The following is a 13,406-nucleotide window of genomic DNA, read 5'->3' as shown; positions in this document are numbered from 1 at the left end:
ACGAATTTATTTGCAAATTATGGTGGAAAATAAGTATTTGGTCAATATCAAAAGTTCATCTCAATACTTTGTTATATATCCTTTGTTGGCAATGACAGAGGTCAAACGTTTTCTGTACGTCTCCACAAGGTTTTCACACACTGTTGCTGGTATGTTGGCCCATCCCTCCATGCAGATCTCCTCGAGAGCAGTGATGTTTTGGGGCTGTCGCTGGGCAACACGGACTTTCAACTCCCTCCAAAGGTTTTCTGTGGGGTTGAGATCTGGTGACTGGCTCGGCCACTCCAGGACCTTGAAATGCTTCTTACGGAGCCACTCCTTCGTTGCCCGGGCAGTGTGTTTAGGATCATTGTCATGCTGAAAGACCCAGCCACATTTCATCTTCAATGCCCTTGCAGATGGAAGGAGGTTTGCACTCAAAATCTCATGATACATGGCCCCATTCATCCTTTCCTTTACACAGATCAGTCGTCCTGGTCCCTTTGCAGAGAAACAGCCCCACAGCATGATGTTGCCACTCCCATGCTTCACAGTAGGTATGGTGTTCTTTGGATGCAACTCAGCATTCTCTCTCCTCCAAACACGACGAGTTGAGTTTCTACCAAACAGTTCTACTTTGGTTTCATCTGACCATATGACATTCTCCCAATTCTCTTCTGGATCATCCAAATGCTCTCTAGCAAACTTCAGACGGGCCCGGACATGTACTGGCTTAAGCAGGGGGACACGTCTGGCACTGCAGGATCTGAGTCCCTGGCGGTGTAGTGTGTTACTGATGGTAGCCTTTGTTACGTTGGTCCCAGCTCTCTGCAGGTCATTCACTAGGTCCCCCCGTGTGGTTCTGGGATATTTGCTCACCATTCTTGTGATCATTTTGACCCCACGGGGTGAGATCTTGCATGGAGCCCCAGATTGAGGGAGATTATCAGTGGTCTTGTATGTCTTCCATTTTCTAATTATTCCTCCCACAGTTGATTTCTTCATACCAAGCTGCTTGCCTATTGCAGGTTCAGTCTTCCCAGCCTGGTGCAGGTCTACAATTTTGTTTCTGGTGTCCTTCGATAGCTCTTTGGTCTTCACCATAGTGGAGTTTGGAGTGTGACTGTTTGAGGTTGTGGCCAGGTGTCTTTTATACTGATAACAAGTTCAAACAGGTACCATTAATACAGGTAATGAGTGGAGAACAGAGGAGCCTCTTAAAGTAGAAGTTATAGGTCTGTGAGAGCCAGAAATCTTGCTTGTTTGTTGGTGACCAAATACTTATTTTCCACCATAATTTGCAAATAAATTTGTTACAAATCAGACAATGTGATTTTCTGGATGTGTTTTCTCATGTTGTCTCTCCTAGTTGAGGTATACCTATGATGACAATTACAGGCCTCTCTTATCTTTTTCAGTGGGAGAACTTGCACAATTGGTGGCTGACTAAATACTTTTTTGCCCCACTGTATATGTTTATATATCGTATAGTTATTTCATGCTTATGCTTATATATACTGTTGTGACAAATAAAATAAATAAATAAATAAAATAAAAGATAAAATACTACAAAGGGGAACAGAAAGAAGGAACATGCTTAAGGAGAAAATAAAAAAAAATTACTGATAAACCTTTGAAAGCAAGCCTTGTTTTTAACAGCTTCCCATTACATGTGATCTAGGACAAATTATTTACAGGCAGGAAATATTCTGTTGGAACTTTTCTTTTAATCAAGCCAAACTTTTAGGGAACTAGTTTCAAACAGCTTTTTCTGTTTGAAGATAAAAGTGGTTTCTGATTCATGCAGTCTAGGATATGCAGTTATTTGGACTAGCGCTATAAAAATATTTGGAAGAAGATAGGGGAGCTTTTACTTCAAATAGTGGCATAGTTTAAATGCATATTTAAAAGCAATGGCTTATTGCAGCTCTATGATATTCATTTATCACTGAGGAGAAATTAAAAATGAGCAAAATATAACTTGTACATATTTTGTTTCCTAACACTAGGATTGCATTATCCAAACTGTGCCTTAGGAAAAATGTGTAAATGAAATCTAGGAAAAAGACTTTTGGAGCTATATAGCTAATCAGAAAAGCTAATAAATTACAACCGTGGATTTCCTTGAGCATCCATTGTGCTTGTTTTATGCGGGGCATCATGACACATTGCCAAACACAGCCACTCCAATTGTAACGAATCAGGATGGAGAAGAGATCTAAGGAATGACAAGCTAGAAAAAAAATCTATAATTAATTCATCTGCTTTATACTATCTAATTAGAACTCACATTTTTTTTTAATCTGGATTCAATATAATGTACCGTATTTACATATTTAACTAGCAAAAAGAAGCAAATATTACCACACTAAGTTTATTTAGTTTTAAGAATTCTGGAGTTTATAAAAACAAAGAAAATGCATTGTGTACTAGTAGTATTAGCTTAGCATATCTTTTTCAGCTGACAAAATAACTAGATCATAAAACTAATCAATATATTTTTTTCCTCTCAATTACTTATACCAACTTAGTACTACTTTCTTTCCTTAAATGTTACTAAAATGGGATTAATATTTATCATGTCCTTGTATCCCCATCCCTTGCATCCCTTCTCCAAATTAAGGAAACATAATACATACCGTTCATCCTCAGCCTTTGATTTTATAAGGCTGTCTAAATATGCTAGAAAATGTTCAGGATTATTTTTACAAATTTGCTTGATATCTGAAGGTCCAATCAAAGGGTAGAACCGGGTCAAAGGCCTTAGAGAAGTTTCTCTGAATTTTTTATAAAGCCTACATTAAATAAGACACAGAAGATAAAATTATTTAAAATACAATTCTTAGAGGAAGTAGCTTTAATAAATTTCTTGCACTACTTATGCAAAAATGATCAAAATAAAGTTTGCTTAAATATAATTTACAAAAATGTAAAGGAATATGATGATAACTCTACTGTTTGCAACAGCATGCTTACAAAAGTACAAGATTTCTTCAAAAACTACACAATTGATAATGGATCTTGAAAAGAATATGATTTTTTTCTGTGTAAATACCTAAGAATTAAACTACCGTATATACTCGAATATAAGCCGATCCGAGTATAAGCCGAGGTCCCCAATTTTACCCCAAAAAACTGGGGTAAACTGGGGACTCGAGTATAAGCCGAGGGAGGGAAATGAGGCAGCTACCGGTCAGGGAAAGCCTCCCTCCCTCAGCCGAGAAGGCTGGCGGCTCCCCCGCCCCGCCCTCTCACTGCACCGGCAGGGCTTCCCCGCGCTAATGCAAAAGCCCGCCAAGTTTGCACCATCCGGTATAATGTGAAAAAAAGAAGAAAAAACAAAACTCGAGTATAAGCCGTATATACTCGAGTATAAGCCGAGGGGACGTTTTTCAGCACAAAAAACGTGCTGAAAAACTCGGCTTATACTCGAGTATATACGGTATATGCATTCAAACAACTCTAATGCTTTATACCTTTCAGCATGTGCCAGCAAAACAGGAGCATCCCAAGGCCCTAAATCAACTAGCAACTTCAGTGTTTTAAACATATCTCCGTTTTCAAGGGCCACTGTCACAGGGCTAGTCAAAGTCAGTTCTGAAATCAATAATTGTTACAAGCATTATACTTAACAGCAACATTAGGAAATACAATAGTGCTAATCTTAAAGCAACTTTGCTGAAAAGGTAAGAATTTTTGTATTTTCAAAGTACATGTTTCATTGCAAATCCAAGCTATTGTAGTTACGATAACTAAATTATGGTCATACATACACAGCTACAATGATGGCTTCTTGAGTCCTAGCATTATTAATCGAAATGCATAGTATTATTTGAGATGATTCCCAGTCATAGTGGAATTTTATTCATTCCCCTCTACATCTATAAAATCTATTTTAAATTATTCCTAACCAAAGTATAAAGGAATATGGAGGAGCAAAGGAAAATTGATGTATTAGAAGTAGAGGTAGTCCTTGACTTGCAACCACAACCAAGTCCTAACTTTCTGTTGCTAAATGAGACAGTTGTTAAACGGATTTTGCCCCATTTTAAGACTTTTCTTGGCACAGATGTTAAGTGAATCACCTCAGTTGTTAAATTAGTAACCTGGCTGTTAAATGAATTTCGCTTCCTCATTAATTTTTCTTGTCAAAAGGTCACAAAAAGTCATCACATGACCCAGGGACACTGCAGCCGTCATAAATATGAACCAGCTGCCAAGCATCTGAACTTTGACCGGATGACCATGGGGATGCAGCAATCATTGTAAGTATGGAAATGGTCATAAGTCACTCTTTTCAGTACCATTGTACTGAACAGTCACTGAAGAAATGATTGTAAGTCAAGGACTACCTGCAGCATTTTCTTTGGGATAAGGATTGCACTTGGCTCTTGAATGGCATTCCTAGATTCAAAAAAAAAATGTGTAGGCTCAGAATTAAAACTGAATTGAAATTATTTAAGTAACTGAATAAATAAACTGAAATATTAAGAAAAACCTAATATGATTATATTTAATCTCTCCTTCATATCTTTGAGTCTGAGATGGTAATACAATTGGATCACCCCTTGGAATCAAACCTCTGCTTCAATCTAGTGCTTCCATCAAATCAGTCAATGGATTTTTGTATGTGCACAATATACGGTATTACTGACAGCTTTTCAAGTGGCAATTTCAAGTCACACTAACAATTTGAATTTGATTATTTATTAGCGACTTCTAATTATTGATTGATCAGTGGCAACTTTTAAAGATATTCTGGAGATGGGGGGATTGCACATGACACCATTCAGATCAATGTGTGACCATTCTCTCATAATTTTAATGAGTTTCATAGGAAAAAAAGACATAAAGTTTAGATGTAGGTTTCTTGCACTCACAATCATAGTGTGTACTTATATGCATTGGATAACAATAAATTTCTTCAAAGAATCCTGAACATTATAATTCAAATCAGAAGAAATTCCAAGGCTAGTGTGGGAAACTGCCAGTCCACAGATCTAATTCCAAAGATTTTCTACAGATTTCTCTGCAAGACACAACTCTACCAAATGGACAGACACCACATACAAGACCCTGAAAATTACTTGCCTTTCAGACCTTCCACATAGACATCCCAGACTTCAGGATGATTGTTATGACAGGTAATAATACACCTCTTCAACCTTTCTAAATCAAGGAGGAAAAAATAGTCTCTAATGAACTTAGAAGCCAGGGCACATGAACCATCGGGTAACACACCTGGCTCATTATTTACTTGTGAACTTTCATATACATTTAATTCAAAACATAAAGTTGTCAGCTCTGTCAGGTCTTTTTTAATGTTCTGTGCTATAAAAAATGGGGGATTAATCTGGTACGGCTGATTGAAAATGGTCTCTGTCCTCAAAGGCTGTTCGTGTAGTACATTATCAGCCTGATAATTTGTAACTGAATTAGTATTTTCTTCCCTAGTTTCACCCTGTACTGTATTTGGATTTTCACTTTCACCATTTATTCCCAATACTGTGTTCACTTCCTTATCTTTGGGCTCATTGTGTTGATCCTTTAGCGCATCTTCTTGAAACGTTCTGTCTTCAGATTGAAAAGGCCTTTCTTTGTCTCCCTCAGTTGTCTCGTTATTTAAAATAACAGCTGTTGTTAATCCACAGGTTTCTTCAAGAAATGGAATCCAATCCAGCAAAATTGCCCTCAAGTTTTGTGGTTGTAACAAAACAAGTGGATCCTGGAGTCTGGACCTTTTAAAAAATGAAAGAATATTCAACTTGTAGTTTAATGAATACAAAATTGTTGGCAAAGAATTCTGTTGAGCTAATACTGCAATTCTATTTCAGATTCTTCTAATGCACTACAACATTCAAATACCTTTTTTATTTTCTCTATCATAATTTATAATTATTCAAATAAACACAATTATGAAGCCTGCCACATTTTTTTCATTGACATTTTACTTATACTTTAATTATTGCAATTGCAATGATTGTAAATTGCAGATCAGCACAATCTGGCTACTACATGTAAAATTTCAATGGATGGATTCTCAAAGCCTCTGTAAAATATAGAAATTTATTTTTCCTTCTTTCTACAGCACTGAACTATCTGTGCAACTTCCATATTCTATTATGTGAAAATTACGATGAACTTCCATACTGCCTGCAACTTACAGAAGAAATTGAACTGAAAAAAATCTTTATATTCAAGCTGAATATTCAAGTTGGATTAACATCAAAATACAAGCCCATACAGATAGAAGTCCTTCTGTACTTCTGTTCAGAAGGGAAAAATGCTTTTTGTCAATTCCACCATCTCCCTATAAGCTATATACATGCCAGCTATCTGCAATCCGCTCTGAATGAAGAGAATTTTTTAAAATCATCTTTCCCCCCTTTTCTTCTAGCAAACATCTCTGCTGGATTGGAATTCCTTCCACAGAAAGATGTAGTTCATCTGTATGCAGAACATATGTCTGATCCCACCCAATATACCCTACAAATAAGTTTATTATATTTAATCTGTCATTACCCAAAGGAATACATAGCAATACACATTTCATTTTAAAAGACCTTGATTTACTTACAGAGTTTCTGTAGTTACTGCTTTGAGGTCTTTAAGGTAATCCTCTTCCGGAGACTGGCTCTGTAGCTCAACTCTTGACATTTTAATAAATAATAGGTGCATGTTAAAAATCCTCTCTTTTGTTTCATTTCTGTACAGTTCTGTAGCATTTAGAAGATCAGTCTGGTCTTGTGATTACTTCTACATTCAGTCTCTCACATTTCAACAGTACAAATACAGAGTTTAAAATCCAAATTTAAACATGCATTCTTAGAAGCGTTCTGAGTAGAGATTTAACCATGTTTGTTATCAAATATCTATTTTGTATGCTTGATGCTCTGCACTTATATTGCAATGTATTTTTTTTATCCCAGTTCAATTCCCACAGTAATTTTAAATGGCATTTTAAAATGGATAAAAATAAGAACTTTTAAGCATGCATCTGCAATATGAGAAGTCTAGCAAGGTTCTCAATAGCTAACTGATAAAGCAGTAGTTTGCCTAATTCATTATCATACCAAAAGAAAAAGAAGTTTGAGGACAGGGTGAAATATAATGGGACTCACTCTTTTTCCAGAGGCTGAGCTTCTAATCTGGTAGGCATTTCTGAGAGTGGCTCTTCATCTTTAACATCTTGTCTTATTCTATCAGGATTCAGATGACGAGTACCAATCTTTTCTGTGGTTTTCCGTACAAAACTAGAAACACTAAAAATCAAAATAAAAATGGTATGATTCTCAGAAAGAACAAAATGCTAAATGAAAGTGGATATCTTCAACACCACATTTGTTTTCACAGGCCATTAAGCAAATACGAAGAGAGTTTATTAAGTATTAGCATAGATTCTGAGTCACTAAGAATCATCCAATTTTCAATTATTAAAAGCAAAATATAGAAAAAAGCGCTGGTTCTACAATTAAGATGTTTAGCATTCCTTGATAAACGGCTGCTATCTTTCATCTAAATATTTAACAAAATGTCAAAACTCCACTATGAAAAATTAAAATACTAGCCAACGTATTTACGATATAAAAGCCACTAAGTCTTTTCATTATTTCATTTCTGAATAACTTGCTTAAAATCTAGTCTATTAAATCTAATTGCAATTTTATTGTAATTTCACATTTTACTGTTTGGGGGTGGGGGGGCTGGACCAAACAAAATTAAATGGAATACTGCAGGCAACAACTGCCAGAATTAAGTGCCCTACTTCTCTACCACTCATATAGATTTGTTAAACATGTATATTTTCTAAAATACACAAAAGTTGCCAGTATGTATAGATGTCCACTGTATTAATTTAAAAAGCAATACTACTAGCAGTATTGCCATCTATAAATGAAATAGCAATGATTAATATTTCAGTGTTTTCAGAACTATTCTTAGGATTTAAAGCTATATGACTGGAGGGGAGAGGTTAGAGAGAATGAATACTGGACACGACAGGACTATTTCAAAGTCTGAACTGTATGCTCAGCTAGACATATAGAAAAACATAAAGACTTCATTGACTGGATTTGCTGAGTGTAAAATATCCAGTAAGGATTACTTGAAAGGAGAGGGAAAAAACCTGCTGCTCATCTTTGGAAAAAAATCACCAGCAGTTTCTTCCATATACTAGAGTTAGATCTAAATAATTGTTGGTGATAATCTTTTCAAAGAAAAAGCAGTTGATGCATTTATTATAGCTTTCAGAAATAAAAGAATTAACCATGATTAATTCTGAGCTCAAGAACATACACTGTATGCAAATCAAAAAATAAATTCTGTAATTTTAGGTACACGCAAGTAATTAGATATCACTTTTATTACAACCGGTAAAAAAGTATTTTTTTTTCAAACAACAGCAAAAATAATAAAACACAGCAAAATCTAAAATAATTTGTTACCATCCTCAAAACAGCATATCACTATTTAGAGGGGGGGAGTAATAAAACTTTAGTTTCATTTTAATTGTTAAGTCACATTCATTTCCTATGTGGTTTCAACTGTTTGGTCTAACTGAATAGAATAGATCCAAAAGATAGCATACATGAACAGAGAGGAACTTCCATTAGGAAGTATCACCATATTCTTCTAGTTCCTCCATTGCTGCAGTTCTGACATCCATAACATATTGCGGTTTCTCTGACCTTCAAAGTCAACTTCTGGGAGGCTTTAGTGCATGGGGAAGATCTCATTTCCTCGTTCCATCACTAAACTGAAATGTCTTGAAAGTCTGTGGGGCATTACTCCATGAAACTAAATGATAGGAAGTTCAGAACAGATAAAAGGAACCATTTACTCTGCACAATTCAGCCAGCTTTAAGTCTTAATGTATGGAAGATAATTCTATTAAATAGTCATGAGAACTACGCTTCATACCAAGTAAAAGTATTACAATATTGATAACCTGTTTGTGAGTTTCCCGTTGACATCATTTGGTCACTAGCAGATCAGGGTCTGATCAGATGAATCTTTTTACCTTTTTAAGCTTGGTTTTTTATAGCCATCTTCTCCTATTAAGACTGTCTCTTCTGCCTTTATAATCAGGTTTTGGGTATATTGTAATGGAATTTGTTCCTGGAATATTTTTCTTTGGAACTGGTACAACTTGCTCTTCTGATTACATTCCATGCTCCCAAGTGTTTTGTATGTAGTATCAATCAAAAAGCATTTACTTATTTTGGTCTGCTTCCTGTACCTTTAACATTAATGTTTATATTATGGTATATTCTTTTGATCATTGGCCAAGAACTGATTCTTACTTGAGAATAAGACAAGAAGAGAATTGAAAGTGCTACAGAGAGTTGTTCCTCACAAGAAGACTGCAAGGCAGCAGTCTTCAGCCGATTTAGAGCTTTGGTTGATGAGGAAATAGCCAACTTTGCGCAAACCAAAGTTGCAACCTTTATGGACATTGGTTTTGCATACTTCCTTTTCCAATTACTTTTGGAAATTGCTTGTTAATTGCTTTGGATCAGCCCGTTTTACAGCACCAGATGAGTTTCATTCAATCCTTAGTGAAAGAAGTTTTAAATACAAATTTAAGAACTTTAAAACATTCTCTTTTTTTCAGAATTAAAGGGTTATTAAAACACTGATTTTGAAAAGTAAGATTTCAAAATTAATTGTAAGAATCCTTACCATGGAAAACTTCTGAGTCCTTAAAAAAAACAATTGAATGGGATCTTGAAAGTTGAATATTAGATGGAACCAAGAAGGAACTAAAAATTACAATTAAAGAACACTTAAATTTGACTTACTAATACAGAATAGGACAAAATACTTTAAACATTGGACATTACAGAAGGATAACTACGACTCAGAACTTAATTTTAAGAGTGCCTGACATCATACACAGATTATGTTTAAAAGATGTTACGAAAGAGGAACAAATTTTACTGGAAAAGACGGAATTGATCTGAAGGTGGATTTAAAAAAGATAGGCTACAAGAATGATATGGAAAAAGATGCTACTCTAGATATACAAATGAAACTGGTTGATGCCTTAATAATTAAAAAGGATATACAAATAACAGATGAAAAGAGTGAACTGGATAAGTTTCCTATACTGGATTTACAAAAGAGACTTCTTCAATTATTTTATGAGAAGAAAAAAGAAAAAGAAAAGATGAACTATCACGTTCTAGAACCTTATTTGAAGGGATTAAAGATCAAGACTGTTAAAAGTAAAAGGAGGAATATATTTTATTTTATGTTTTTATTTTATTTATTTTGTCACAACAATATATATAAGCATCACACAAAAGGATTATATAGTATATAAACATATATATGAGGAAATATTAGGAAGTATAAGCATATATATATATAAGAAGAAGAAAAAAGAAAAACAATAGGACAGGAATGGTAGGCACATTTGTGCTCTTATGCACGCCCCTTATGGTCCTCTTAGGAATGGGCTGAGGTCAATAGTAGAAAGTTTTTGGTTAAAGCTTTTGGGATTATGGGAAGAGACCACAGAGTCAGGTAAAGTGTTCCAAGCACTGATGATTCTGTTACAGAAGTCATATTTTCTGCAATCTAGATTAAAGCGGTTAACATTAAGTTTAAATCTATTGGTTGCTCTTGTATTATTGCAATTAAAGCTGAAGTAGTCTTTAACAGGAAGGACATTACAATAGATGATTCTATGAGTTAAACTTAGGTCTTGTCGAAGGCGACGGAGTTCTAAGTTTTCTAAGCCTAGGATATCAAGTCTGGTGGGATAAGGTATTTTGTTGTTTTCAGAGGAGTGAAGAACTCTTCTTGTAAAATATTTCTGGACACGTTCAATTGTATTGATGTCAGAAATGTGGTGAGGGTTCCAGACAGGCGAGCTGTATTCTAAAATTGGTCTAGCAAATGTTTTATATGCTCTGGTTAGCAGTGTAATGTTTTTGGAAAAGAAGCTACGCAAGATTAGGTTTACAACTCTTAGAGCCTTTTTTGCTATGTAGCTGCAGTGGGCTTTGGCACTTAGATCATTTGATATGAAAACTCCAAGGTCTTTAACAGGGTGGGGGTCATCTGTAAGGTAATGTCCATCAAGTATATACTTAGTGTTTGGGTTCTTTTTTCCAATATGTAAGACTGAGCATTTGCTGGTTGAAATTTGGAGTTGCCAAGTTTTAGACCAAGCGCTTAGATTATCAAGGTCTTTTTGAATGGTAGATGTATTGTCTGTGGTGTTAAATAGTTTGACATCATCAGCAAAGAGAACACAATTACTTGAGATATGGTCACAAAGATCATTTATGTATAGTATGAAGAGTGTTGGTCCAAGGACGCTGCCTTGAGGAACACCACTCTTGACAGGAACAGGATTTGATAGAGCATTGCCAATTTTGACCGCTTGTTGTGTGTTAGACAGAGAAGCAGATATCCATTTGTGAAGGGGTCCTGAAATGCCATAGGATTTTAGTTTTAGGAGAAGTTTATCATGTACTACTGAGTCAAAAGCTTTGCAGAAGTCTATGTAGATTGCATCTATTGTTTTGCCTTGATCAAGATTTGTAGTCCATATGTTTTTGCAGTGAAGAAGTTGTAAGTTACATGATAATTTTTTCCTGAAACCAAATTGTTTATTAGAGAGTAGGTTGTTTGTTTTAAGTGTAAGGTAATGGATTGGTTGATGATTGATTCCATGACTTTGCAGGTGACACAGCACAGATATATTGGGTCTGTAATTTTCAACTAAGCTGGGATCTCCTTTTTTGAAGATTGGGATGACTGTGGCTAGTGACCAAAGTTTGGGAAGGGAACTGGTCGTGAAAGCTTTATCAAAGATTATGGTTAGGGGTTCTGCTATATTAGTGGAAAGTTTTTTTAAGAAGTATGTACATAGTCCATCAGGTCCAATAGATAGCGATGGTTTCAAGTTATGAAGAGCTTTTCCAACATTATCTTCTGTGAAATCTATATGTGTTAAGTCGTCATACTCATTGCTGGTATGATTTGGGAATGTCGGATATGTGTCATCGCTGTTAACAAAAACTGAGCCAAAGAATATGTTGAAGAGGTTTGCTTTAAGTGTTTCGTCATTGCATTCTTTGCTGTTAGAATCTTTTAGTGGTGGGATGGATCTTGAGTCTTTAAGTTTATTGTTAACAAAATTATAAAAGGCATGATTGGAATTTGTGCGCAGAAAGTCCTCTTCTTGCTTGGTGTGGTAATTTGTGCATTCAATTTTTATTTGGTTGCATATATTTCTGTAGCAGTTTTTGAAATTTGCTACATAGCCTTTTTTGTTTCTTCTCCAGAGGGATTTTTTTTTTGATTGAAGCTTTTTTATTGATATGGGTAGTTTGCTTTTCCTGATCTTGGTGGTCGTTTGTGGTACGTATATTTTAATGAGTCTATTGATTTCAAGTAGGAAAACTCTATAGTGGTCTTCAGCAGTTATACAGGTTGCGAACAGATTTTGCCAGTCCAGAAATGAGAGATCTTTTTTTATAAGGTCATAGTTGGCTTTTTTGAAGTTGTAGTTAGGAATACTATTGTTATGACGATTTATGTAAGGGCGTATATTGAGACGAAAGTCAATCATGCAGTGGTCGCTGTTGGAAAAGGGTTCTTTAATTTGTAGTCCATAAGTTGAGTTTGTGTTGTTGCAGAAGATGAGGTCAAGGCAATTGTTGAGTCTTGTATTGTTAGTTACAAGTTGTTCAAGACCTAGGTTTGTAACAGCGTTGTATAGTGTAATATGGATTGGATCAGTTGTACATTCATTAATTATCCAGTTAATAAGAGGTAGATTTAGGTCACCCAGGAAGATGAGAGGATATGGGCAAGAGGTAGCCCATGTTAGCAGTGAGGTTAACATATTTGCATGACTAATGTCGTAGTCAGGGGCTCTGTAGCATAGTAAGAATCGAAGAGTGGTGTTAAGGGATAGGTCGCATACAATAGTTTCAGGAAGAGAAAGTTTATGTACAACTTGAATGTTTTTTAGATTCAGTGACTTTTTGTAAGATAGCCACTCCACCACCTCTTCGGTTTTCACGATTTGATCGATAAACTTGATATTCTTTGTTTGAGATAATGGAGTCAGGAAGGGATGAGTTCAGCCATGTTTCACAAACAAATATGATATCAAATGTACCACTGTTTAACAAGAGGATAAATTCAGGTAATTTGTTAACAATGCTTCTTGCATTTATCAATTTGCATTTGAGATCTGTAGTGATTGGTGTTGAAGAGGTAAGGGGCGTGCACACCTAGTTTTGGATGTTAGTTGGTTGAGGGTTGTGTACAACAGGTGGTTGTATAGGTGGTTGGATGGGTGGATGGATGTTTTGGGAGGAGAGTTGATTGTATAGTATAATATAATATTATAGAGTTGATTGTAAAGTATAACCAAATAAAACAGGCAAATTGTTATCTCTGGT

The 13,406-nt window shown here is 35.4% G+C and overlaps 1 protein-coding gene across 4 annotated transcripts in view; it reads right to left on the bottom strand.

Annotated features, from left to right (window-relative positions):
• HPS5 (HPS5 biogenesis of lysosomal organelles complex 2 subunit 2) overlaps positions 1-13,406 on the bottom strand; it is a 46,786-nt gene that overhangs the window by 9,946 nt on the left and 23,434 nt on the right. For all 4 annotated transcript variants that reach the window (XM_058158467.1, XM_058158483.1, XM_058158492.1 and 1 more), the window contains exons 14-19: positions 7,101-7,241; positions 6,557-6,628; positions 5,071-5,717; positions 3,456-3,576; positions 2,619-2,774; positions 2,093-2,212 (exon numbers count right to left, since the gene is read on the bottom strand). In XM_058158467.1, coding sequence (XP_058014450.1) covers positions 2,093-2,212; positions 2,619-2,774; positions 3,456-3,576; positions 5,071-5,717; positions 6,557-6,628; positions 7,101-7,241 — 1,257 coding nt within the window. The remainder of the gene's footprint in view (positions 1-2,092; positions 2,213-2,618; positions 2,775-3,455; positions 3,577-5,070; positions 5,718-6,556; positions 6,629-7,100; positions 7,242-13,406) is intronic.

Source organism: Ahaetulla prasina, chromosome 1 (assembly GCF_028640845.1).
Source record: "Ahaetulla prasina isolate Xishuangbanna chromosome 1, ASM2864084v1, whole genome shotgun sequence".
NCBI lineage: Eukaryota > Metazoa > Chordata > Lepidosauria > Squamata > Colubridae > Ahaetulla > Ahaetulla prasina.
Note: the sequence above shows the minus strand (reverse complement) of the source record. Positions and strands in the feature narration are given on the sequence as shown.